General features: G+C 33.0%; 1 protein-coding gene across 3 annotated transcripts in view; it reads left to right on the plus strand.

Moving 5' to 3' along the window:
- Positions 1-24,704, plus strand: part of LOC145287787 (cyclin-C-like) — a 125,356-nt gene that overhangs the window by 30,821 nt on the left and 69,831 nt on the right. For all 3 annotated transcript variants that reach the window (XM_080135615.1, XM_080135614.1, XM_080135613.1), the window contains exons 5-10: positions 903-954; positions 5,831-5,922; positions 11,214-11,305; positions 13,382-13,449; positions 14,706-14,785; positions 18,707-18,825. In XM_080135615.1, the coding sequence (XP_079991741.1) occupies positions 903-954; positions 5,831-5,922; positions 11,214-11,305; positions 13,382-13,449; positions 14,706-14,785; positions 18,707-18,825 (503 nt within the window). The remainder of the gene's footprint in view (positions 1-902; positions 955-5,830; positions 5,923-11,213; positions 11,306-13,381; positions 13,450-14,705; positions 14,786-18,706; positions 18,826-24,704) is intronic.

Genomic DNA, 24,704 nt, shown 5'->3' on the forward strand with positions numbered 1-24,704 from the left:
CTTTTGTCATTCATTCACTATATATATATATATATATATATATATATATATATATATATTCACCAAAAGATGGCCATTTGAAGACAAGATTCAAGAAAGCATGGCTGCACGGTTCACAATGTTTTATAGATATACTAGCATGGGTGCCCGGCATTGCCAGGGTATTTGGAGGTGTATGTTGAGCAAAAAAAAAAAAAAGTGGTCAATTTTTTTTTACTTTGACCCCTATTATGACCCCTTAAAATTTATTGTTTTGGGCTCAAATCAAGTTAAGTTAGATCCATGTCCAAGGAACCTATATCTAAAATTTCAAGTGTTTAGACCCCAAATTGTCGAAGTTTGGTAGAGTTCTCAAAGGTCAAATCGTTGAACTTTGACCCCTTAACAGCCAAATTTTTGGCCGAAAACTGATCATAGATTTTCCCAAATCTCAGTACCCTGTATATCAAATTTCGAGTCTGTAGACTTGAAATTGACAGTTATTGCGTAGGGAAATGTACACACACACACAGAGACACGTTCACTTTTGTAGATATATAGATATAGATATATATATATATGTGTGTGTGTATATATGTATATATATATTCTCCTGTCATCCAATTTTAAAAGAATAGAATTGCCCAATCGTCAAAGACAAGATTCAAGCAAGGGTGGGCAGTCCACAGAATTTAATAGTTATGTAGATATAGGTGCATATACAACAGTATTAATTTGAAAGGTGTTTTGATTTTACCATTAATGCTAGAAACGGGTTCAACTTACAGATTCATCTAGATGCTAAATTTTATTTACTTATTTTATTCAACTGATTTTGTGTTGCAACACTTAAAACAAAATTTTATTTTGACCAATAAAATATTATTTTACTAATATAATTTTTCTTTCTTTTTACCTACTAGGAATTTGGTGTTATATCTAACAATAAGTTAATAACCACATGTCAAAGTGTTGGTAAGTATATTTTAGTACATTAAATGTGAGTTAATCAATGTTTGTTTTCTTAATAGCTTTTTTTTTCCTTTTATTTTTTTTTTAAATCACACAAAATAAATGTTAAAATATTTCTCATTTTTGGGATTTAGCTATGTTTGTTAAAAAAAAAAAATTGCTTTAATTGTTCTAGATGTGTGACACCGTATGGCCCACTAACAATCCTAACATTGTGTGCCGTGGCTTTCTCCTTCATCTTCTAGTTAACTATTCACTGCCAACTGTTGATAGGGATGCACAGGTTCACAAGTATAAAAATAAAATAAAACAAAGACAGACGCTGATGCTTCACATATATGTGGTTGAACTCTTGAGTATGTGTTTCTACATGCTAACATTCACATGTACGTTCTTTCGAGGCTGTGTAAATTGTCGTCAGTTCATCTCCCTCAAGACCTCCAGGCAACCAATTGCCCTCGGCTGGATCCAAAATCCAACTGCCCACCTTGGAGTTCAAGCCTCAATTAACTAAGCGTCGGACTTAACCCTCTCCCTACTTCCCCTCCTGTCAGATGTTGTTCCCATTGTTCCCTACCTATCAGTCATTTGGTCACTCATCACACTCTGAATTAAACCCTACCCCTATTTCTCTTTGATTGCGTTAAGAACAAATTCCTATCCATTGTTTATTGATAATTTTTTTTATTACTCGCGAAACCTACTTCCTTTTCTTTTATCTATTCCTTTGTTCCCCCCCCCCTTGCCCCCCAGTACTCAATGAACACAGTGTTACAGATGTATCTCTCCTCTGAGGAGAGATCTAAAATGTCTCTCAAGTCACAACCAAATAGAACTCTCCTATTATATAAAAGGAACTCTGTGTGTGTGTGCTCATTGCCTATGGATTCCGAAAAAGCTGGGCCGATTTTTATCAAATTTCACACAAATGAACTTTATGTATTTGGTAGTGTTCTTAGATAGGTTTTCTATTGGAATGTCTTCGATAAGTACCGATAATCAGAAAAATCTGATGAAAAAGGAAACAGGCGCTCTTGAAAAAAGTTAACACCTTAGACAGCCTAACATCACAAATGCATTTGAAGTTTTATTACCACACAAGCAGAAAGGTCCAGCATATAAAATCAACAGTAGGTTCTTTGGTATGACAGGGGCATGTTCAAAATGAATGTTTCTATTTAGAGCACAGTTAAAACATTATACTTGACTTTTGCATTTTAAACTTTAATTGGAGCCATTATATATAAAAAATAATTTTATAAAATCAACAGTACATTCTCTGCAGTGCAATTTAGAATACAATGTATTGTGGAACAAGTCACTGCGGGGAGGCATGTGAAGTTTCCTCTCGGTGCACCACGATGGATCCCCAACTAGGGCAGAAAATCAATCAATTTGATTGAAAACTGGGCGATTTTACTGATTTTGATGACAATAAAAATATTGGAGTGTGAAAAAATTCATTGATCATTATTCCGGGCAACATTGGGTCTCCCTGCTCGTATAATATAGAAAGTGATTTTTTTTTTATGCAAAGAGAATGTCTTCACAGATATACCACAGTTTATAAATGTTCAAACGAAATCAAAGAATAAATTTTTTTAATGGAAATCGCACCTGACAAGGCATAAAGTCACTTGACGTAAGGGGCCAATATAAACTACTTCAAGGTCAAGAACTAGCTAACGATGAGTGTTAAATGGATAGATTTCAACCTAAAAACAGTAATTCTTCTTCCTTTGTCAGAAACATGGAATGTGAGGACTAATGGACAAAATAAGGAGTTACGAGGTTGTTAAAAGTAAATCTATGGTTAACTTTCGACTGTCCTTAAATACTGCAGAAATGTGAAACCTTTGATTGTTGTGGAATTTTGCTCTTTTTTTTTTTTTTTTTTTTTTTTTTTTAAATTCTGAAGAAATCTGATTTGTCTAACTCCATTTTATTTCCTTTTCTCACTTTTTTCTTTCTCTTTTTCTCTCCTTCTCTCTTTCTTCTGTCTAACTTTCCTTTCTGTTTACCAGTAATCATTTTCACAAAGAGAGGAGGGACTTTTCATTCATCAAAAGATGGCTTCATGTCTTTTCCTCCCCCTTGTATGCACATTGTGTCTTTCAAATAGCCATTTTTTTTTTCTTGTTTATTTCTTGGGTTAAACATATTCATGGTTTTGAACTTTTATTATACACAAAAGAAAATATTTCTTTTTACACAAAAAGTTCATTTTAATGAATTTAAAAGCCCCCCCCCCCTCCCCGCAAAAAATATCAGTTGATGGTTTTTAAAATGGAAAAATACATAAAATAGTACAGACAAAGAATTAAGGTAGAGGTTTTGGGAGAGGCTTGTCATTTGAACATAGGGTTAGTGATAAGATTAGGAAAAAAAATTGGAGTGAGTAGCTTACCACTCAGACCTAGGTTTTATTGGAGGGACTAGCTTACCACTCAGACCTAGGTTTTCTAGTAAGAGAAGTTTTTTTTTCATAATTTTTTTTTTTTTTAATGGTGAATTTGTTGTTGATTTGATTACCTTTTTAAAGTTGATTCTTATGGATATCCTTGTCTGTTTTGAACAAATATCACATTTAAAATTGTCGCCGACCAGTAGTTTTTATGATATTAAGACATTTATTATCCAATATATTCGCTAATGCTTTTCACTGGTTGCCATTTTGTTTTTACACTCGAGAAATGCCCATGCGCATATCTAAGGTTGCTGAGTTTAATGAAAATGAAGTATTGTTAGGATTTTAGGGTTAGGGTTGATTTTTAATAATAACGAAAGAATGAAATCTAAAACTTCGGAAGGGACATAATAATCTATATATTTATACCCTAATACCTTTAACGTACATGCGTGTTTTGGGTTTCCAGATTATAAATTATTCAATCAGAAGATCTTGTTTATTAAAAAAAGAAGATAGAAGGTGATAAAATACTACGAACATTAAATTAGTATATAGATACGCTAATTTAATGTTCGTAGTATGTTATCACTTTTTATTCTCCTTTTTAATAAATAGGATCTCCCGATCAATGAAGATGCAATGTAAAAAATAAAATTTAAAAAAATGTCACTTTTGGGCCGTATCTAAAACTAAAATATACCGTCTGGCTAGGATCCAAGGGTAGTATCTGTTCTGTCTAAAGATGGTATAATGATATTGTGAGGTTTCCATTTTCACCAGGCGTCGATACAATAAAAATGACACAGACTCCTAAAAGATTATTGGAGCAAAACCATAATAACCAGATATATTCTGACACTACATTAACCAGATTACTTAGATAAATATTTTTGCAGTTTTAACAAAAGGGTTACAATTATATCATGAGGTCTCAATTCTTGCTGAATGTCCACAGAATGAAAGATGTTGCGATCAAATTTCCTCAAGTCCCGCTGGTTAATATAATTTTTATTTTTGTTAAACTTGGCTACTGTTTTGAAGTATTTGTCTGAACAACTTTGATATGAAAAGGTGATACTGGTATTCATTGTTTTTTTTTTTTTTTTTTATAATGAAAAAAAAAATTATTCTTGCTTAAAGACTGAAAAATATGTTTAAAGGAAATTGTTAAATATTGAACGAATATTCACCGGAAAAAGAAAAAAAAAATGAATGCGTAGATTCACTTTTTCACTTTGATTTTTTATCATCTGCAGTGAAAACAAAATGGCTACCACCGAAAACTATTAGAGAATACATTGAATAGTAAAGGTTTTAATATCATATAAACTACATGTCAGCGATAATTTTAACTTATCAACATAAAATCTCATCCCTTCCCAAATATCCAAAGAAGGCCAAAAAAAACATGAGGAAGTGATAAGGATTTACTTGAGCAAAAGAGGGATAAATAATGACCTGGCCAGAGGTAGATTAGTTTGGAAGTCGATTTCTAAAGCTATTTAACACATGAAAGTTTATAAAATGAATGTTAAATCAAATATGATGAAGATGTGGTAAGAATCAAGATGAATACTGTTATTCCTTGATCAGAAATGTTTATTTCTCCTGTTTGTATGACATTGGGCTTTGTCTTCCATCAGTCGACCTTTTGAAAAAGACATTTTATACATTCCCTCTTGATTTCTTTACCCTGTCCCTTCAATATTTTCTTGTAGCAAATCTTTGGATTTTTTTTAGACCCCCAAAATATTTGTTTTGGGCTTTTTCTTATCTAGCAGATCCCCAGGTATATATTTTATATTTGAGCTAGGTATATCCAGATATATATTTAATATTATAATTTAAAAACAATGTTTTAGAAAGTGAATTTTATGTGAATCTAGCTTCATGTGCCTTGTGGATGTTTTGGCAAAGGCTAAGGGAGTAAACACTAACAAAAATCTGGTTTGGAGTTATAGCTCTATCTGTATTGTCTTGCCTTTCTGTCGGACTTTGTCTGCTACATTGAGAGTAAGCCCTGGTAACTGCGCAAACCTAGGTCTCCTTACCACCTGTCCAGGTCTGCATCTGGAAAGGCAACTCCAGTTTCGATTGTATAGCTACTGCAGATGTTGTTGTGCATCAGATGCAGAAAGCCATTGTCTCATAAGATAGAAGATATCCATCATCATTAGCTTCATGTGAGGCTCTTGGTATTGACTGCATGTAAGTGTCATGTATGCGATTTCTATGTGTCCCATATTAGTCTAATAAATTTTTGGATTCGATTCTAACCTTTTCCAGCATTTTTTTTTTTTTTTTTTTTTTTTTTTTTTTTTGTTATATTTGCTTGCTTTTTTTTTTTTTTTTTTTTAATTCTATTTTTGCTAAAATGTATGGCTGTAGCATAAAGTGACATATCATACTAATTATTTGTGGATAAAGTTAAGATTTCTTTCTTTTTTTTTTTTTTTTTTTTTTTTTCAGTGAAGTCCAAATTTTCCCATGCTTATACTCAAGAATATCCTTATAGGATCAATAATGTTTTAGAATGTGAATTTTATTTGTTAGAAATGATGGTAAGTATTGATTGATTATTATCAATATTTGTAATTGTATAATCACTTTGAATATTAAATATGTAAAGAAAAGTTTAATTATAGGACCCCCCCCGACTCTTGCTGACCTCTTACATATAGTGTCTTATGTGATTCAAATAAGCTTAACACTCTCAAGCATAAAAAAAACGGATGTATATCTTTAAATAAACTTGTGTTGAGAATAATCCGTTTCTTGTGAAAGATTTAAACTAACTTTTTCTTTTTACAATAGTAAAATGAAGATATTTATGGCAATTAAGCAACACAGAGGCTTTCATATTTCATCCCTGTAGGGAATCGTCAGACTAAAACGTGATGATTTCCTGCATATATATATATACACACACACATGCAAGGGTATGATAATTGGTTTGAAGAAAAAAAAAACTAGTTAATAAAAAAAAAATTAGCATTCTTCAAGAGAGTTAACTTATTACATTAAATCCAATGAGTTATCCCTGTTACATCACATTATTTAGGCATGATTAAAAATAAAAAGTGAAAAAAATTAAATAGAAACTCATAATAATCATTAATTCTTATTAATGATCAAATGTATTATAAATTTAATAATATCAACGACAAAATATCAGCTAACACTTCGACAATAAGTAACTGTTTAATGTAAATGTTTACTAATTTCTGCAAGATTATTCCAACAGACATCCCATAATTTCTTGACTCCAGGCGAAAACCCTCTTCTTGAGGGGTTATTTCTTTTTGAAAAGCTTTGAAAATTTAAGGAATATGACACCATTCATACCATTTTAGTTCAACACATTATTTAGGTAAATAAATATTTAATTCAAAATTATTCATCAATATTACTAATGGGACCTGTAGAAATTCCACATCGAACTGATTCATATGTAAAATCTTAATGTTGGCATTCTATAGATGTTCAGCGTAAATGGAGACATCCTGATATTATTGTAGCTTTTTTGTTAAAACTGCAAAAGTATTTATCCAAGCTAGCAGGGATACCCGGCATAGCCAGGTTGAAAAAATTGCGTAAAAATGATATGTTAATTTTTGCAGATTTTATATATATTATAGAGTTAATGTTCTATTGACTTTTATATATTATAAAGTTGCGATTTCAAAAATAAAAAAATATATATCCATATGACTTGGGTGCCATCATCTTGAATCGAAACCGAATCCCAAACTTATATAAACTTTAGTTTCTTCAGCTATAATTGAAACCAGAACTTCTGAAGAATTCTTGATAAAATTATTTATAAAAAGAATAGACTACTAAGGTGCCATCAGCTAAAATCAAAATCGAAACCAAGACTTGTGAAGAACTCTTGATTAAATTATTTTTTAAAATAATAGGTTATTGGAGTGCCATTAGCTATAGTCGAAACCAAAACTTATGAGAAATTCTTGGTAAAATTATTTATATAAAAAAAATAAATAGATGACTTGTGTGCCATCAGCTATGATCGAAACCGAAACTTATGAAGAATTCTTGGTAAAATTATTTGACAAGAAATAGAAGTACATAACAAACGACCCGGATGTAAGTGTGACACAGAAAATAACACGCATGCTATTGTATTAATATATAGGTAATTTGTTCTGTTTTCCGTGTCTTGTATCCAACAGTTTTCTTTATTTTCAAAGTACATTGTTATTCAAAATTCAAATAAACATGATGTTTACAGCAAATTACAACATCCTTCTCAAATGAAAAAAAAATGTTTAAAGTTTTAATTTTAGTCTGAAATCTGAGTTGATAGATTACATTTAATGAATGTAAAGTTAAAAAGAAAATTCAAAACCGAAGTTTAATTCTTTTTAAACCTATAATTTAAAATTTTGAATTTTTAATCGTTTAATGTTTGAGTTACAGAAAAAAAAAAGAACGATTTTCAGATCGCCAAGTTCGCTGCGTTGACGCACACGTAAAAAAAATCTATCTTGTTCCCTTTTTAAGGTATTTATTTGCTTCCCCACCAAAGCAAATTAGCCACAAGGCCATTTTTAATGTGGGGTAAAAACCAGCTCCTCTAAAAGTAGGCAAAAATAATAATTGTCCCAGTATAGAGGGATTCCCTTCCATTAACTGGTACAAATTATCTTAAGTGCAGCATCTGCAGAACAGATACTACACTGTGATCCCGGCCCGAAGGCCAAGAACAACAGAAAAAAGGCAAGGTATTTATTTGCTCCCCCACCAAGCAAATTAGGCACAGGGCCGATTTTTAATGTGAGAAGTGAAGGGGAAATGGGGACCAACTCCCCGGGGAGTAGGGGAGCTGGATAGTGACAATTGGTATGAAGGGTTGCCCCTACATTGACCAAGGTCTTATATGTGGGATTGCCCCCACATATGGTCTTTGCTTGCAGTATCTGCTGGGACAGATACTGCACTTTGATCTTGGCCCGAAGGCTAGGAACAACAGAAAAAAGACAAGCCTCTTTTCTATTTATTTAAATATTTAATTTTTAATGTTATCGCAAACAAGTTTTCTTCAACTGGCACCATACTGCTGCCGAGTCGATAAGACTCGTCCCCAACTGAAGAAATGCTGGTTTTTTATATTGTCAAACCCGACCGTGTCCCAATTTGCATAAGACACATTTTTGTCTCGTGTCAATCAAATTTTGAGTTTAGGATTTTTTTCTTTCTTTTCTTAAGCGAATGATATCCGTGATAATCATGCACACTACAATTTTCCCTGCAGAACCCATAGGTAAATTCAGCATCTTCCAATTCTGCTAGCCTCTAAAAGGAATTGGTTTAACCTGAAACCACATCTGATGCCACTCGAATCTTCCAAAGTGAAATATAGACAAGTATTTTAAAATTGACTTCTTCTCAGAATAACTTTTTTTCACTGGGTGAAGCAGGTGCTAGTGTGATTTCAAAAGATGGAGTAAGATCAGGGAACTTCTGTCATTACTAAGCAGCAGAGTGTTCCCACTATTAATCAAAAGAAAGGAGTCTACTCGTGCTGGTCAAAAAAATAGAACATCATGTTTTTTTGGTGCTAAATTCTTATTGAGGATGATCTGTGAGATGTAATTGGTGTAAAAATATCCTATCATGCTAAACTGAAATAGTTGTTTTACGACAGAATTTTTTTTTTCATATCAATTACAATGTCAGTTTTTGAATATTTCGTGTTTCAAAATAATAGAACAAGGCAGGTAAGTAAACAAAATAGTTTTTTTTTATTAACATAATACAAATAAAATTGATCAATATTTAGTAGCAGCACCTTTTGCCTTCATAACAGCATCAATTCGCCGGGGCATGGAATCAACAAGCTTCTCGCAATCATGTGTAGATACCGAATCCCATGTTTTCTGGATTTCAATCTTCATGGCTGCAAGGGTAGTAAGTTTTTCTTTGCAGAGTTTCCTCTTCATCTGGTCCAACAAGGCTTCAATAACGTTCAAACCTGGCGAGTTTGCCAGCCATTCAATAACAGGGATCGATCATTCTCGAAGCCAGGAAGACGTGGTCTTGGAAGAGTGTGCCAGTGCCAAATCATTTTGAAAAATGATATCTGTAGCTTCCCTGTCGAACTGGTTATCCAACACTGGCAGTAAATTAGCTTCCAGGATATCTTGGTACACTTTTGCGTTTACAGTTCCTTTGATGAAGCATAAATTACCAACACTGTTAGCACTCGTACAGCTCCAAAACATGCAAGACTGCGGGAACTTCACAGACTTCTTGATGCATTCTTGGTTATACCGTTCTGTGGTTCTTTGCCAAACACGTGCCCCTTGGTTGCCGAAGGAGATACAAAATCGAGACTTATCTGAAAAGATCACACGCAGCCATTCGTCTGCAGTCCAAGTTTGATGAGCAGTTGCCCATCGCAGCCTCTTCAACATCTGCTTCTTGTTAAGGAGCGGTTTGGTGGCAGCTATACGATTTTGGTATCCCAGTTGCTGGAGCCTTCGGTAGGTAGTGCTTCTCGAAACGTCGGCACCAGAAGCCTGTTTCACGCTTCAGTGATGTGACTTGTTGATTGGAATCACTTTTCTTTGCCACCTTGTCCAGTGCCTGGTCTTGTCTTTCTGTGGTGCTTTTCTTTTGTCCGCATTTTTTGCGATTGCTGTTGGAAACACCTTCAGCACCTTTCTGAAGCACTTTGGTCACCACCAATCTTGAACATCCGACCTTGATTGCAATTTCCATGTGCGTCTTTCCTTCTGCCCACAAATCAAAGATACGCTGCTTCTCAGGCAAAGATATGTCTTTAGAGCGACCCATACTTATACAGTATTATTAAATCGCTTTCAAAATCTTTTTAAACAATATTTGCAAAATTCTTTGAGTTTAAGATTACTCAACAACAAAATGTTTTATTAAATTGAAACATTGACTTTTCTAATGCGACAATAAAGTACTCATTGTCTGCCATATGCACCTCCTCAAATGATTAAAAATAGTTGCAATTGTTATTTAAATATAAGATATCTCGCCTGTACAATTTATAAGCCGAAAATTATCCAAACGGAATGAATTTACATATGTTCTATTAGTATTTTGACCAGCACGAGTATTAGACAAGTGTGTGCAGTGTGATGATGAATGGAAATGAAATCTGGCCAGTAAGATTTACTGACCTGAAAGGAATAGTAAGTCTAGACAGTATAGGAAAGTGTGCAGAGCAAGAATGTTGATGGTATGGCCACTTTGAAAAAATGGATGAGAGTTTTGGGGATAATAGATGTAGAATGATTGAGATAGTAAAGGAACACCAAGGAAAATGTGGGAGGAAGCGATAAAAACGAACTTGAGAGAAAAATGGATAAATAAAGACCTGGCTAGAGATAGGTTAGTTTGGAAGTCAATTTTTAAAAGCTGTCCAATGCATGCCAAATACCGAATATTGAGATGATAAAAGAATTGGGGTGTTGAACAAATATATATATATATATATATATATATATATATATAGTAATTTATAAAATGTATATGGCGATTAAGCTACACTGAATATTCTGCGTTTCATCCACTTTATAGGATTCGTCAGGCTTATGCGCGAATTCTGTGGTTGCTTCTTGTTTTTATATATGTTGAGGATTTCTGGTTAGCCAATAAGCTTTCTAGTATCCATCGCGCCCCTTCCTATCAGCCAATGGGCATGCATCGAACAAAGGATCTGTTTTAGAGCTAGTTTAGTGGTTTAGGGTAGATCTTTTCCCTTTTTTTTTTTTTTTTTTTTTTATATATATATATAATGTGTATGTGTTTATAATTTGTAAATTTGTCTCTTTTTTTTTGTTTTTATTTTGTTTAGGACTGTTGCCTTGTCTTGTATCATCCTTATCGTCCTCTCATCCAATACTGTGCCGATTTAGGGCAAGATGAAAACTTATTACCTGTTGCTTGGTAAGAATACATTACTTATACTTCTTTGCGGACTATAATCCTCATATTTATAGTTGTTGTTTCACAACGTTTCGGCCAACTATTTCTCTTGCCTTCGTCAGGTGGTTAACCACAACTGGATAAGAATGCTGAATCTCCAAATGTATGTTCAATAATTACTGCCTTCCATAGTTGTTGTCATCTCACCACATTTTGGCTAACTAATCCTCTGGGTAGATGTGGTAAGATGACAACTACTATGGAAGGCAGTAATTATTGAAACTACAGTCAAAAGATTCAGCATTCCTATCCCGTCGCGGTTGGCCGAAACATTGTGAAAAGACAATTTTAAAGATGAAGATAATAGTCCGCAAATAAATAAATAAAACATACAAATTACTCATCTCAAAGAATTCCAGTAACAACATAATTTATACTTTGTTTTGATGTTTTATGCTTGTACACATAATGTGAGCTTTCTCTCCTCCACTTCTTGGGAGATTGAACAATGACACCCCTTCGAAACACAACGCCCGAGCACAACTTTTTAATATGGCATACGGTGGAGGTTTTCGTTAATGCTTATGAATTGTCTGTTATCTTCCTCCACTTCTTTTTAAACAGAAACGGCTGTTCACCTGTCTGACACACAAATAGTTGGCTCATTGGATAGTGCACAGAAGTTTGTCAGAAAGATGGAATTTATCGAAATGTACTTGTAAGTTGTTGTGAAAAGTAACCCAGATCCCAGAGCAAATTTGAAATAGTGAACTTGCATTTTATTTCGTAGAATCACATAACTTGTTTTTATTATTTAGCCTGGGTGCCTGGCGCTGCTCGGGTGTTTGGAGGTGTGTATTGAGCAAAAAAAAAAAAAAGTGGTAGTAGGCAGGCAGGCTCGAACCCGTACCGCGAAGGAGGAAAAGAATGTGAAAAAAAAATGTGACGTCTTTGCTGTTGCATTCATTGCCAAGCCGGAAGTGAGGAAGCTTTAAATTAAAGCTAGTCAATCGAAAAGAGGGGATGACTTTAAAAAATATCAGCGAAATATATGCAGAAAAGTGCCTAGTTGAGAGTGAAGGGATACATGTTTTTGGCCAATTTTTCAATATTTGTCATCCAAAGGGCCAAGCTTCAAAACGATACCGATCTCGTGAAAATCTGTCCTCTCTGTCGAAAGTTTTAGGCAGACATACAAACATATATACATGCATACATTTAAACAGACAGGTGAGATTTATATTATAGACTAGCGGGGCGTACCCAGCGTTGCCCGGGTGTTTGTAGGTGTGTGTATTTTTGGGTAAATTTTTGGCCGGGTGTTTGTTTAAAAAAACAAAACGAAGCCTTGACACGCAGTTGGAAAATAATAAAGTGTGAAAAAAAAATGTGCGACTTGGGAGGTGGCCGTTTTTGACGAGTTAATGACGTGAACTTTGAGTGTGGGACAGTGTTTTATTTACTGCGAGTCTGTTCGCTTTTTTTTTTTTATACGAAAAAGCTTAATGCCCATGTGGCGATCGAAAATTGTTGAATATTTATCTTTTGAAAGTCAGGCAAATTAAATAGACAGGCGACCCTGGTTGTTAGCTCGTAGATATTATCATTTAGGCGCGATATAAAAAGTTTTAAGAAGTTGTGAGACGACCGCTCGGTTCTCGGAAAAAAGCCTTTCTTGGACATACACAAAAACACACACACAAACATTTTCGCTTTTATATTTATAGATTAAGTGAGTAACATTCTTGGCCTTCGGACCAAGATCAAAGTGTAGTATCTCTTCTGATGCTTCACTTCAATTTTTTGTTCTCTGTTAGTGTAGGAGAAATCCTTCACGACTTGGAGAATTTTTATTTTTGTTCCTTTTTCTCCACATTAAAAAACAACCCTACTGTCTTACTCTGTGGGTGAGGCAAAGTAAATAGGAACTTGTTTTTATTAATTTCATCATTTTCCCTGTTTTGAAGTGATTGTATTTTACTTTTAATTTTGTTTATTTATATTTTGTGTAAAAATGTGTTATTTTTTTTATGGTTAAATACTGATGTATTTGCTTTGCACGCATATTGTCATAAGTTTTAAAACTTTTTTTTCCAGGCGAATAGTGAATGATAGTCTGAGAACTGATGTTTGTCTAATGTACCCACCTTACCTCATTGCTCTTGGTAGGTATTGTTTGAGAGAACTCATTTGTATGAGATTTATTATTATGATAACAATTGATTTTGTGGCAAATTTTATGGAAAATGTAGTTCAGTTATTTTTATATTTAACTAGCGAGGGGGGGGGGTACTCGGCGTTGTCTGGGTGTTTGCAGGTGTGTTGTTGGGGGGAGGAGGGTACATCAAAACATGGCCGGGTGCTTGGAGGTGTAAAAAAAAAAAAAAAAAAAAAAAAGTATTAGTAGGAAGGTAGGCTTGAACCCAGAAGCCTTGACACGAAGGTGGAAACGAAAGGGGAAAAAAAGCCAGACACCTAACCATCTCGGCCATGAGGGGAGAGGAATTAATAAGCGTGTTAAGTTCATGTTTATAAAGTGAAATTGACAGGTGCGAGGAAGTTAAGAATGAAAAGCAACCCCCCCCCCCCCCCCCCGTTTATTAGGGGAGTGTCTCGAAATGAAAGCTACTGTCTGATATGACTGTGAAAAGCGGACATTGACCAAACGTTTACATCGCTTTCTGGAGACCTGTGGCCGGGGAGGTGGCTATTTGAATCGAGTTTCGCTTTGTTTATACTGAAAAACGAAAGCAACATGCGGCGATCCAAAAATCTGAAATATTTAGCTTTTCAAAGTCGAGCAAATTAAATAGACAGGCGACCCCCATTGTTAACTCGTAGATATTATGATTTAGACATGATATAAAGTTTCAAGAATGAGGGAACCGAGCGAGCAGTCCCCAGAAAAAAGCCTTTTGCGGACATACATAAAAAGTGTACACACACACTTTTTTGCCTTTATATATATATGTAGATATAACAGCAATGGTGATATTTAAAAAAAAAAAATAAATAAATAATTTTTTTTTATGTTGCATTAGCGGCTGACAGATGATAACATATTTACAAACATTAAGATTTCCTTAGCATATTACTTGTTGTGGGCGATATACACCCCCTTATAACCGCTAAGATGGACTTGCCCATTAGGCATATAACCAGCAAGACCAGACCGCTCAATGAGAGCTATCCCGGATGTCGTACAGAGACGACTCCCCACGGACTTACTAACCTTTTCTGTACCACTAACCCTTGCTTGATATAAATGTTCTTATTCTCACCAAGTTGTCGTGTACCTACTTTCACCCTTTCCAACACTTCACTACATTACTACATAGATTGTAGTTTTATTTATTTTACTGATTATTAAAAATGCATTCTGTTATCAAATTGATTTGACCTCCATTTATTTTTCTCGCAGCTTGTTTGCATATTGCATGTGTGATACAAGATAAAGATGGCCGACAGTGGTTTGCAGAATTATCAGTTGATATGGATAAAGTAAGTTTTTTTTTTTTTTTTTTTTTTTTTTTTTTATCCTTTTATCTATAAAAAGGGTTAGAATGTTATATATATATATATATATATATATATGAGAGAGAAATAAAAAGGAACAAACCGAGGAATTTGTTCATCAACATTTCGTCTTTATTTCGAGACTTCCTCTTTCCATTATTCTTATCATATATATATATATATATATATATATATATTTTTTTTTTATTTTGCATTCAAATATTGATTAAAACAAAATGTTAAATACATTTAAAATGACCAAAGCTTTATTTTAAAGATAATTTTTATTTCTTGTGACTATAAATTTGAACAAGCAAAAAACATTCGGATCATTCAGATTACTGTTCTCATCTTGAGTGTTATTTTACAACATTTCGATTGCTGTAACCTCTGACCTTCTTCAGGTGTATCTTAGTCCAATTCGGAAATCTGCACGGAATTTTGAACAAAATACTTTCTGTCATTCCATCAGCAAGGACTTGTGGCGTAGTGGATAAAGTACTTGATAAAATTAAGTTGTCAGTCACACTCTTCTGGAGGTTGAAGGTTCAATTCTCAGTGCGCGTGATACTAAAAATACAATTCCGAATTACTTAGGACTTTTACCCAGTCATGGCTGACGGAACAGGAGTAATTCAGTTAAAAGTTCTGTCCAGATTACCGTGTTCAATAAAAATATTCCTGACTTCAACAAGATACATCTGAAGGTCAGAGTTTACATCGATGGAAGTGTGATAATAACACAAGGTAAGAGCAATACTCCAAATAATCCAAATAGTACGAATTGTCAGTCTTCATTTTGAAAATTTAGCAATATAAAATAAAAATATATACATATTTATGTGATCAAGAACAACATTGGTACTACCAGTTTCAAATCCAAACAAAAGGGACCTATAGTTGGTCGTCTATGTCGAACACTCTTCAGCCTCTGTATCTGTCTCAGAAACATAAACCTAAGCTAAACAGTGTGACATAGGCAACGAACTATAGGTCCCTTTTGTTTGCATTTGAAACTGATATTACCGATGTTGCTCTGATCTGTAACACATATAAATATTAGTCTTATTTTTTAATTTTTCTTATTCAAACACTCTGCTGCAGTTCTCTCCTATTGCCCTTGTTTACATCCTTGTTTGGTTTTAAAGGCATGCCATTAATTTTAACCCCAGCACACCAACTTTGGGTCATGCGTGCACCCGTACGATATGTTATCTCCTGGATGACCCCGCCTGCATGCACTGGCTTAGAGAGGAGTAAGAGCGGCCACTCGACTTGTTCCCTATCAAGCTCATCGCCCGACTCCAGTAGGGTTTAGGCAAATTTAGTTGTCTATTAGATTTTCCCAGATCTCCAATTACAACTGTTAAAAGCAAAACATGTATAAATACGAGACAAAAATTCAACATGTAATAATAATAGGCAGGAGGTAGAAATATAGTTTTTGTATATATTTATATATATTTTTTTTTTATAGGGTTTTATTTCTTTTTTATAAACCACAAAAACAATAACCAAGAAATAGAAAGCAGCAAAGAAAAAAGTTCAATAAAGATTAGGGAGGAAAAAGGCGGTTGCCATCAGTCCCAGAGAAACGGGGTGGGAGGTTAGTTCCGAGATGGAATCAAGTTTGTTGAGTGTTACATTTGTGCTGATAAAATATGGTTGATTCAAATGCCGGGTTGCAAACAATCTAAATGTCCTTTTGGCGGGGATAAATGATGAGAAATTCACAAACCTGCTTCTCTTGTGAGTCCAATTTGGTGATCCTTCAGTGAACTGCACCGGGAAGAAATGTCCTTTCTCTTTTTCATATTATTTCCACTTCGCAGTGAGATGCAACCGCATACTCTTTTTTAAGTTTCATTCTCTTCAACGCTTTTAACTTTTCGGAGCTCAGCGAAATACATTCATTGCTTCCAACCACCAACTCCGACTCTCCTGGTCTCTCTTCTCTCTCTCACTCCTTCTTGGCTGCCCCTAATATTTCCTATATGCAGTAACAATCCCATCTCATGTCGCCCAGCCGTGTATCAATTCTAAAAATAGCCTGTAACCAAGCCGACACCATCGACACCCATAACGTCACAATCGTTTGATTTATTCCTACTATGGACTTACATCCACTGCGCAACTTACATCCAGAGTTGGGCTTTTTCTTCTCCTTTTTTTTTTTTCTTCCAGCGTTTTCCGGGCCTGGCACCGTGAGACCTTACATATATATATTTTCTATTTTGAAAGAGAGGTTTCTCCTAAAATCATCAAAAAAACATTTTACTATCCTGGTTGTATTTGACAGTAATTCCATAATTTACCTATGTGCCAAATTTTGAAAAATAAATCTAATTTAAATGTGGTCTTCGTTTGTCTGTTTTTGTTCATATGTTGCATCACTTCACCATCTCGGTATCCTACATTGCTAACAGCCTTCTTATACATTTACATATAGAAATCTTTTGTTTCAGAAGTCTTGAGATGAGGATTGATTATTTCGGCTATTTGAATTACTATTCTTATCATAGCTGCTACTTTTGCAATGTTTCGATTGATGTAACCTACCTTTTTTAGGGACATCTTTTAGAACTTGTAAAATTTTGTCGACCTCGAGAATCTATGAGAAATTATGAATTGAATTCTTTAAATTATAGGGATAGATTGTTCTCATTCTGTCATCCATGACTTGGTAAAGATGTTATGTTATCACTTATAGTAAGTATGTAATAGAGCTGCTGACACTGGCAGCAGCCATATAAAGGTATGCAAATGACCAAGCCAGGTGTGCAAAATAATTTCACAGCGAGACGTGAGGAGAAAAGCTTGTGTTCGAGACGTGAGGAGAAAAGCTTGTGTTTGAAATGTAGCTGGTGTTTATAAAAGCACGTTCAAGACACATGGGTGACGTTACAGCATAGACGAAAAGTCGCACTCCACCAGAGTATGAGGAATGAATCATTAAATATTAAGAAGATATAAAAGTTTTTGTAAAAAAAATAAAAAAAAGGGCGAGCCGAGTTTTTTCATTGCAACAGAGTCTACAGAGTTATGCCTAGTAAAATGTCACAACACCGTTAAAAAAGGCATATGTTACAAGTATTGAACCGTCAACCTCCATAAGACCGTCACTTAAAACTTATTGTTAATCAATGCCTTTAACCGTTGAGCAGTGGTCCAGTAATAATGAGAATAGTAGTTTGAGTAATCCAAATAATTCTGAATTTCTATTTTCTACTTTGAAAGTAATTGTTTCAACAAGTCAAATGGAAATCTTAAAATGCTAAATTGTTAATGAAAGGTGCAAGAAAATCATTAGTTATTGTTCAGAATTCCTCTGTTAAAAAGGTAAAGAAAAATCTGTATGATGTATGTATCCGTGACAAAAAAATATCAGATTCCAAATATCACATAAATTGATCTGGTAGTTTTATTTTTATGGAAAAAAAATCATTTTTAAATCATTAAATCATTTTTAAACAGTTAATGGAAATTCATACATTTAATAAGTATCAATTATTGTTATCTCCCTTGTTTCTTGGTATTTTTTTTTTTTTTTTTTTTTCATTTTTCGAAATGCCAAGTGAGGTGGTTATAATTTTTATAAAGAAAATCATTTTTTAAGCAATTAATAGGAATTTATAAGCATTAACAATTAAATCTTGAGTTATTTCCCTTTGTTTTATTTATTTATTTAGATTGTTTTCAAAATTGCAGACAAGGCAGCTGCTCTTCGATTATGTATAATATTTAATTTTCATTATTTAAAAATAAAACTACTTGATCAACTTACATAATTTTCACAATATTATACAGATTTTTCTTAATTTTTGTTTTTTTAATATAAGGGAAATTCTGGATAAGAACCAAACCTTCTTTTGAATTATACAATTAAATTTTTTTTTTTTTTTCCAGGTTTTGGAAATCACGAAACAGATTTTAGCACTTTATGAATTGTGGAAAACCTATGATGAGAAAAAAGATATTGTTACAGTTCTTGCGAAGATGCCTAAACCTAAAACGAATCCAACCAGGTAAGATTTTGTCGCAAGAGAAGCAAAATTGCCTGAAGAGCAGGAACCAAAAGAGAGAAACAAAAATATACTGACCATTAAAATCTGCTGGAAAACACATGTAAGAAATCACTTTGACCACATGTGTTCTTTTGTTGAAGAATATTTTATACGTAAGGCAACTCTTAATCTTTAACTTTTAAGTATATTGAATGTTAACAATTTTATTGTTTTAATTGTAGTACCTTGTTGCTGAAATGGGAGGGGGGGTCGTTTTTTAAACACTATTTTATACTTAAATAGAAATTATCTTATATTCATTTATATAAACTCTTTTTTTTTTACAATTACTGTTTCACATACTTTCAAATCATTATATACAAGTTCTTTCAAATGTCGGGCATTTATATGTAGGTATATAAAATTTATCTGAAAAATCTCTAGTAATCTTATATATAAAAAAGTACTTCGTCTGTGTGAGTTCCTTCCCTATGGACTCCAAAACTGTTGGGCTGATTTTTTTTTTTTTTTTTAAATTTCACATAAATGTTCTTTGTGTCTGGGTGTGTTCTTAGATAGGTTTTGCATTGGAATGCTTCCTATATGTATGGAAAATCAGTAATCAAAAGATCCCATTAAAGAAGGAGCAGTTTAATTTTGACCCAAGTTAACACTTTTATACAGCTTAATATCACAAATGCATTTGAGAAGTTTTACCACTGCACAAGTAGAAAGGCTTCGCGTATAGAATCAAGAGTAAGTTTTTTGATAAAACAGGGACAAGTTTGCAATGAAGATTTCTGTTTAGTGCATAATGAACCATGGTTTGTATTTTCAACTCATTATATAATTCATTTTTATATTATAAAAATAAATTTATAAAATCAGCAATAGGTTCGCTACAGTGCAATGTAGGCTACAATGTATTGTTGACTAAGTTACTGATGAAGTTCCCCCCGCCCCTTGGTGCACTACGGTGGGTCCCCACAATGAGAGCAGGCAATCGATGGGTGATTTCACTGATTTCGATGACAATAAAAGTATTGAAAGTGTGGAACATTCGTTGATCCTTATTCCATCCCGGACAATGCCAGATCTCCTTGCTAGTAATATATATGCATATATCGGAAATTTAAACTTATAGAACGTAATACAATGCAGAGGTTTAACGGATCAACACAAACTGAAGCAAATTAAGATACATAATGGTGAAATAAACTATGCAGATTTAATTTTATTAGTACAATATATATGTATATTTTCTTAGCCTTTTCAAAGACTTACATTTTTTCTTGTATATAACTTGTGCTTATTGCAGCCGTTTTGTTAATGGGATGACAATTCTATGATTTTGTTTTCATAGAAATTTTCATTCTCATCCGCTCGTCAGATGTGATTTCCATCCGATGTTACCAACAAAAAGTTAATTTTGTACATAATAAACCTGGTATATGTATTGTACTTAGATATATATATATATATATATATATATATATATCTATCTATCGTATCAATAAAGGTGAATCTGCATAGCGTGTTCTGCCGTTATATAAATTTGATTCAGTATAAGGCTGCTGCAAAGAGGGTGAGCTCCCTCTACCATGCGAGAAAATTACTCACATCTGACAGTATCCCGTACCTCTATAAAGCTACCATTTGCTCGTGCATAGAGTATTATTGCCACATCTGGGCAGGTACATCTACCACTAGTCCCTCCCTCTGTGACAAGGTCCAAAAAAATAATCGCCAATCTAATAGGTCCCACTTTGTCAGCTAAGCTCCAACCCCTGTCTCATCGCTGCAATGTTGCATCCCTGTGCCTGTTTTGTAAATATTTTAATGAAATGTGCTCTGATGAACTCCTCGCACTTGTATCCTCTCGATGTATATATCCCCAACAATCCTGTTGAATAAAACAAAATCTCACTGTTTCACAATAGAGGTCCCTAAATGCCAAAATGTCTTCTGCAAGGACTGCCAGACTTTGGAATTCCGCTACCTGCTTCCCTAACTGTACTGTCATGCATAAGTTTAAATATATATATATATATAAGGCAAAATGTGTGTACACATTTTATGTATGTCCTGCAAAGGCTTTTTTTGTCGGGCTTCTCTATTTATATACCCCCTAGATCATAATATGTATGATTTGCGAAGGGACGTTGTGTCTAGATTTATTTTGATCGACTTTTATAAAATTTGCGGTATTTCGCTCTGTCACGTGTTTGGTTTGCCTTTTTTAGTATAAATAAAGTGAAACTAATCTAAAGTGAATATGTGATTGTTGGCCTTGTGCCGGGAATGTCCACAAAGCAATCAGCTTTTGATCAGTCTAGGGGGAACCCCTTATATCAGATGATTGCTATTCAATTTGGACACTCCTTTATATGAAGTTGCCCCCCCCCCCAAAAAAAAACCTTGGGGAAACAAAACCAGCCAAAGTTGGGTAATGCTTAAATAAATTCAAACGTCGTTCTGTTACTCTCCCTTGCTGGCTTAGTGAGTAACGTGTCAGGTTTTTTCCGCACTTAATTTTCCACCTTTGCCTCAAGGCTTGTGGTTCGATCCTACCTACCTACAAAAACTTTATTTTTCATCTACCCCCCCCCTCCAACACATACACACACACACATAGGCAATGCCGGGCATCCCCGCTAGTGTAATATAAAATAGCATCTTGCTCATCTCCTCTAAACATGGTCCCAAATAATATCCCCTTATGTCCAAGTGATATGTGTGGGGTGAATATGACCAAAAAAGAAAAGAAAATCCAATAATTCCGAAAAATGATTAAGTAGAAAAATAAAAGCAAATATTGCAGTTTTATCAGTTTTTTCCATTGCGGGCAATTCCGTATGACAAACTGACTTATCTCCCTTATTTTAACTTGTCTTCCGCAATTTCAAATTAGAAAATTGAGTCGAGGAATATATGATAAAAGTAAGTTTGTTTGTTTTTTTTGTTTGTTTTTTTTTTCTTTGTGAAAAAAAAAATAGTTCTAGCAGATCTTCTCAATCATACTTTTTTTTTTTTACTAATTTCGACATAACACATAATTAGGTTAATGTTTTTATTTAAAATGCATTAATATCTAGTTAGAACACACAAGCACCTATGTTATCAAATATTTCTATTGTGGTGAAAGCGAATTTAATAATACAACCCGTGTTTTTGCAGTAATCCCTTCTGGAAGCCAATTATAAAGAAAGGATCCCCTTTTTTTTTCTTTTTTTTTTTAATGCTCATTCAAGAATTTTGCATTTTGGATCCTGTGTTTTCTTTTTTTTTTTTTGTTTTTTTTTCCCATCTGAATGAAACATTGTTTAGTTTGTCATTGTTTCCGCTTTCCTTTCTGTAAAGTGTCCATGGCTGTTACTGGCAGTGGGGACAAACACCACTCAATTTTCACCTCGATGGAAATAGAACCAAGTTTTGGTTTTATAATATTGTATTCATGCTTGCATTCAACATCACCAATTTCATTTTTTTTTTTTTTTTTTTCTTGTTTTCTTCATTTTTTTTTTTCATTTAGAAGCAAAATATATTGAACTTTTTTGTATAGATGAACAGTAATGTAGCATAATATTGTTTATTTAAATATTCTCTGTTATGTTATCGAGCTTTTACCTTGAAAAAGTTGGTTTATATGAAAAACTAGTATATGAAAAACATTTATACACGTGTGTGCGGATAACTTGTAAAATAGACAACATTTACCTCATTTGGCATTTTCGTATTTATACCTTTTTCAAATATATTTTAAAGGTAAAGATATTTTTTATCACTTTCCTTTTCTTTTTATTCCCTTTTTTTCTTTATTTTTCTTTTTCTTTTCTTTTTTCCTTCCATTTTTCTTTTTCTTTTTACTGACTTTCTCACTTTCATTCTTTTCTTCATTTGCAATACCATATTTAAGTTAATAACTTTTTTCTATTCGACATCTACCAAACTTACACAAATTGAATAAACTTTGTTTCACATAAGTGGATTTTTCAATCTTTCAAAAACGGTGGGAAGTAAAACAAACTTCCACATTTTATTTTATAGGCAAAAGAAAGGGGAAAAAAAAAAAGAGAGCATTCAGTAGAGAAGCCAACAAAAAAAAAAAAAAAAAAAAAAAAAAAAGGTGAAAATTTTAAATAAATAACCAAAGGAAAGATGAATTACTCTTTTACCTACCAGTGTAATTTTTATGTATTTAAAAATTTTGAAGTTTTTATTCTGTTCGAAAAACAAGTAGTGTAAGGTTGATAAGTTAAACTGACAACAACATGCTGATTTTGATGTGTCGTTAATGTCTTAAAATTTATGAAATAGAATTCCACCCAATAAATGTCACTGTGGCATTTATTGGGTAAATTTCTGGCAGTATTTTGTGTTGTTTTCATGATTTAAGCGATTATCAACTTCCCAGTTGAATTATATATCGGCCATCTTGTCATTCTAACTTAGCAACTCGGCACTGTTTGTGTTTAAAATTAAATAGACCTTTAAAATATGTTCAACCACACATAACTTATCCAGGTAGGTAGAAGAGTAACTTATCTTGCTTTAGCTAACATTTATTTGGTCTCTGTTTTTGATCCTTTTTTTTTTTTTTGTTGTTTGTTGGCTTTTCTGTTAAATCCCCAGAAAATGTTTTAAATATTTGTATCCTATCAGTCTGTATTTGTTTTTTTTTTAAATTCTTTTTTATCGTATTTATTAGTGATAGGACAGTTCAAATTTTTTCCCAATTCCGATACAATAACTGAATCCGATTCTTTTTAAATTTAATAGTATTTTTTTTATCATAAAGCCCTGTATAATATGTGCATATAATTTCACAAAAGTAAAAATACACTTGTAGGGGATGCATACAGTACACTAGTAAATATTTCTATTTTTTTCTAAAATGTTTTCTACATAACTGACTGAAAAATAATAAGCTAACTAGAAATTTCTCATCTAAAACAAAGTTAATTAGCAGTAGTTTGTCATAAATTCATAAATGTCGTTTGAATTTTTGGTAAACAATTGAATAGTTGACAGGACTGCTTTTTAGTAAAAAAAAAAAAAATATTAGTAACTTATTTTAAGAATGAAAATATTTACAAAGGGAATAGAAAGAAATAAAAGGAACAGAAAATTGTCCCCTTTTTCCTCTCCCTATTTATCCACTTTTGCGATTTTTCTCTGGTATCATTTTCGATTTATTTTTGTTTTACTGGTAGTGATAAAATCAACAAATATTTATTTTATCACTACTATGGAATTGAGGGGGGCATTAGATATGTTTAAATATCTTTTAAATTCATGCAGATTTTGTATTGTTATGTGACAAGTATTTTTTTAAATATTTACGCACATACATCTGTTTTATTTTTTTTAAATTAGAACCAAAAATGGAAAATTAAGTTTAAAAAAATGAATAAAATGTTTTCAGAATCTGAAATCTGGTAAAAACTTTTCTGATTAATCTAAAACTAATATTTATACATTGGTTGTACGTTGTGTGTATGAAATAATTATCAAATGTTTAATTGGGACGTTGTCAGCTCTTCTTACCATCGAACATAAATTTACGCTGATGATAACCATATCAACCATTTAATAAAAACATTGTTTTAAATATTATTTATTTTCTTGGTGAATTTTTGCTCTTGTCCAGAATTACTCCTATATTAAAAAAAACAAAATGAAAGAAAAATCTGTATGATGTATGTATCGTGACGAAACAAAAAATATATATTTCAGAAATTATGTAAATTGAGTTTTATTTTTTATAAAGAAAATCATTTCTGAGCAATTAATGGGAATTCATTACAAACATAAATTTAGTATAAATGAATTACCTCCCTTGTATAGGCGGATTTTTTAGTATAAATGAGTTACTTCCCTTGTTTAGGCGGATTTTATTT

The sequence above is a fragment of the Euprymna scolopes genome, chromosome 11 (assembly GCF_053919585.1).
Source record: "Euprymna scolopes isolate OS-2025 chromosome 11, ASM5391958v1, whole genome shotgun sequence".
In the NCBI taxonomy this organism is placed as follows: domain Eukaryota; kingdom Metazoa; phylum Mollusca; class Cephalopoda; order Sepiida; family Sepiolidae; genus Euprymna; species Euprymna scolopes.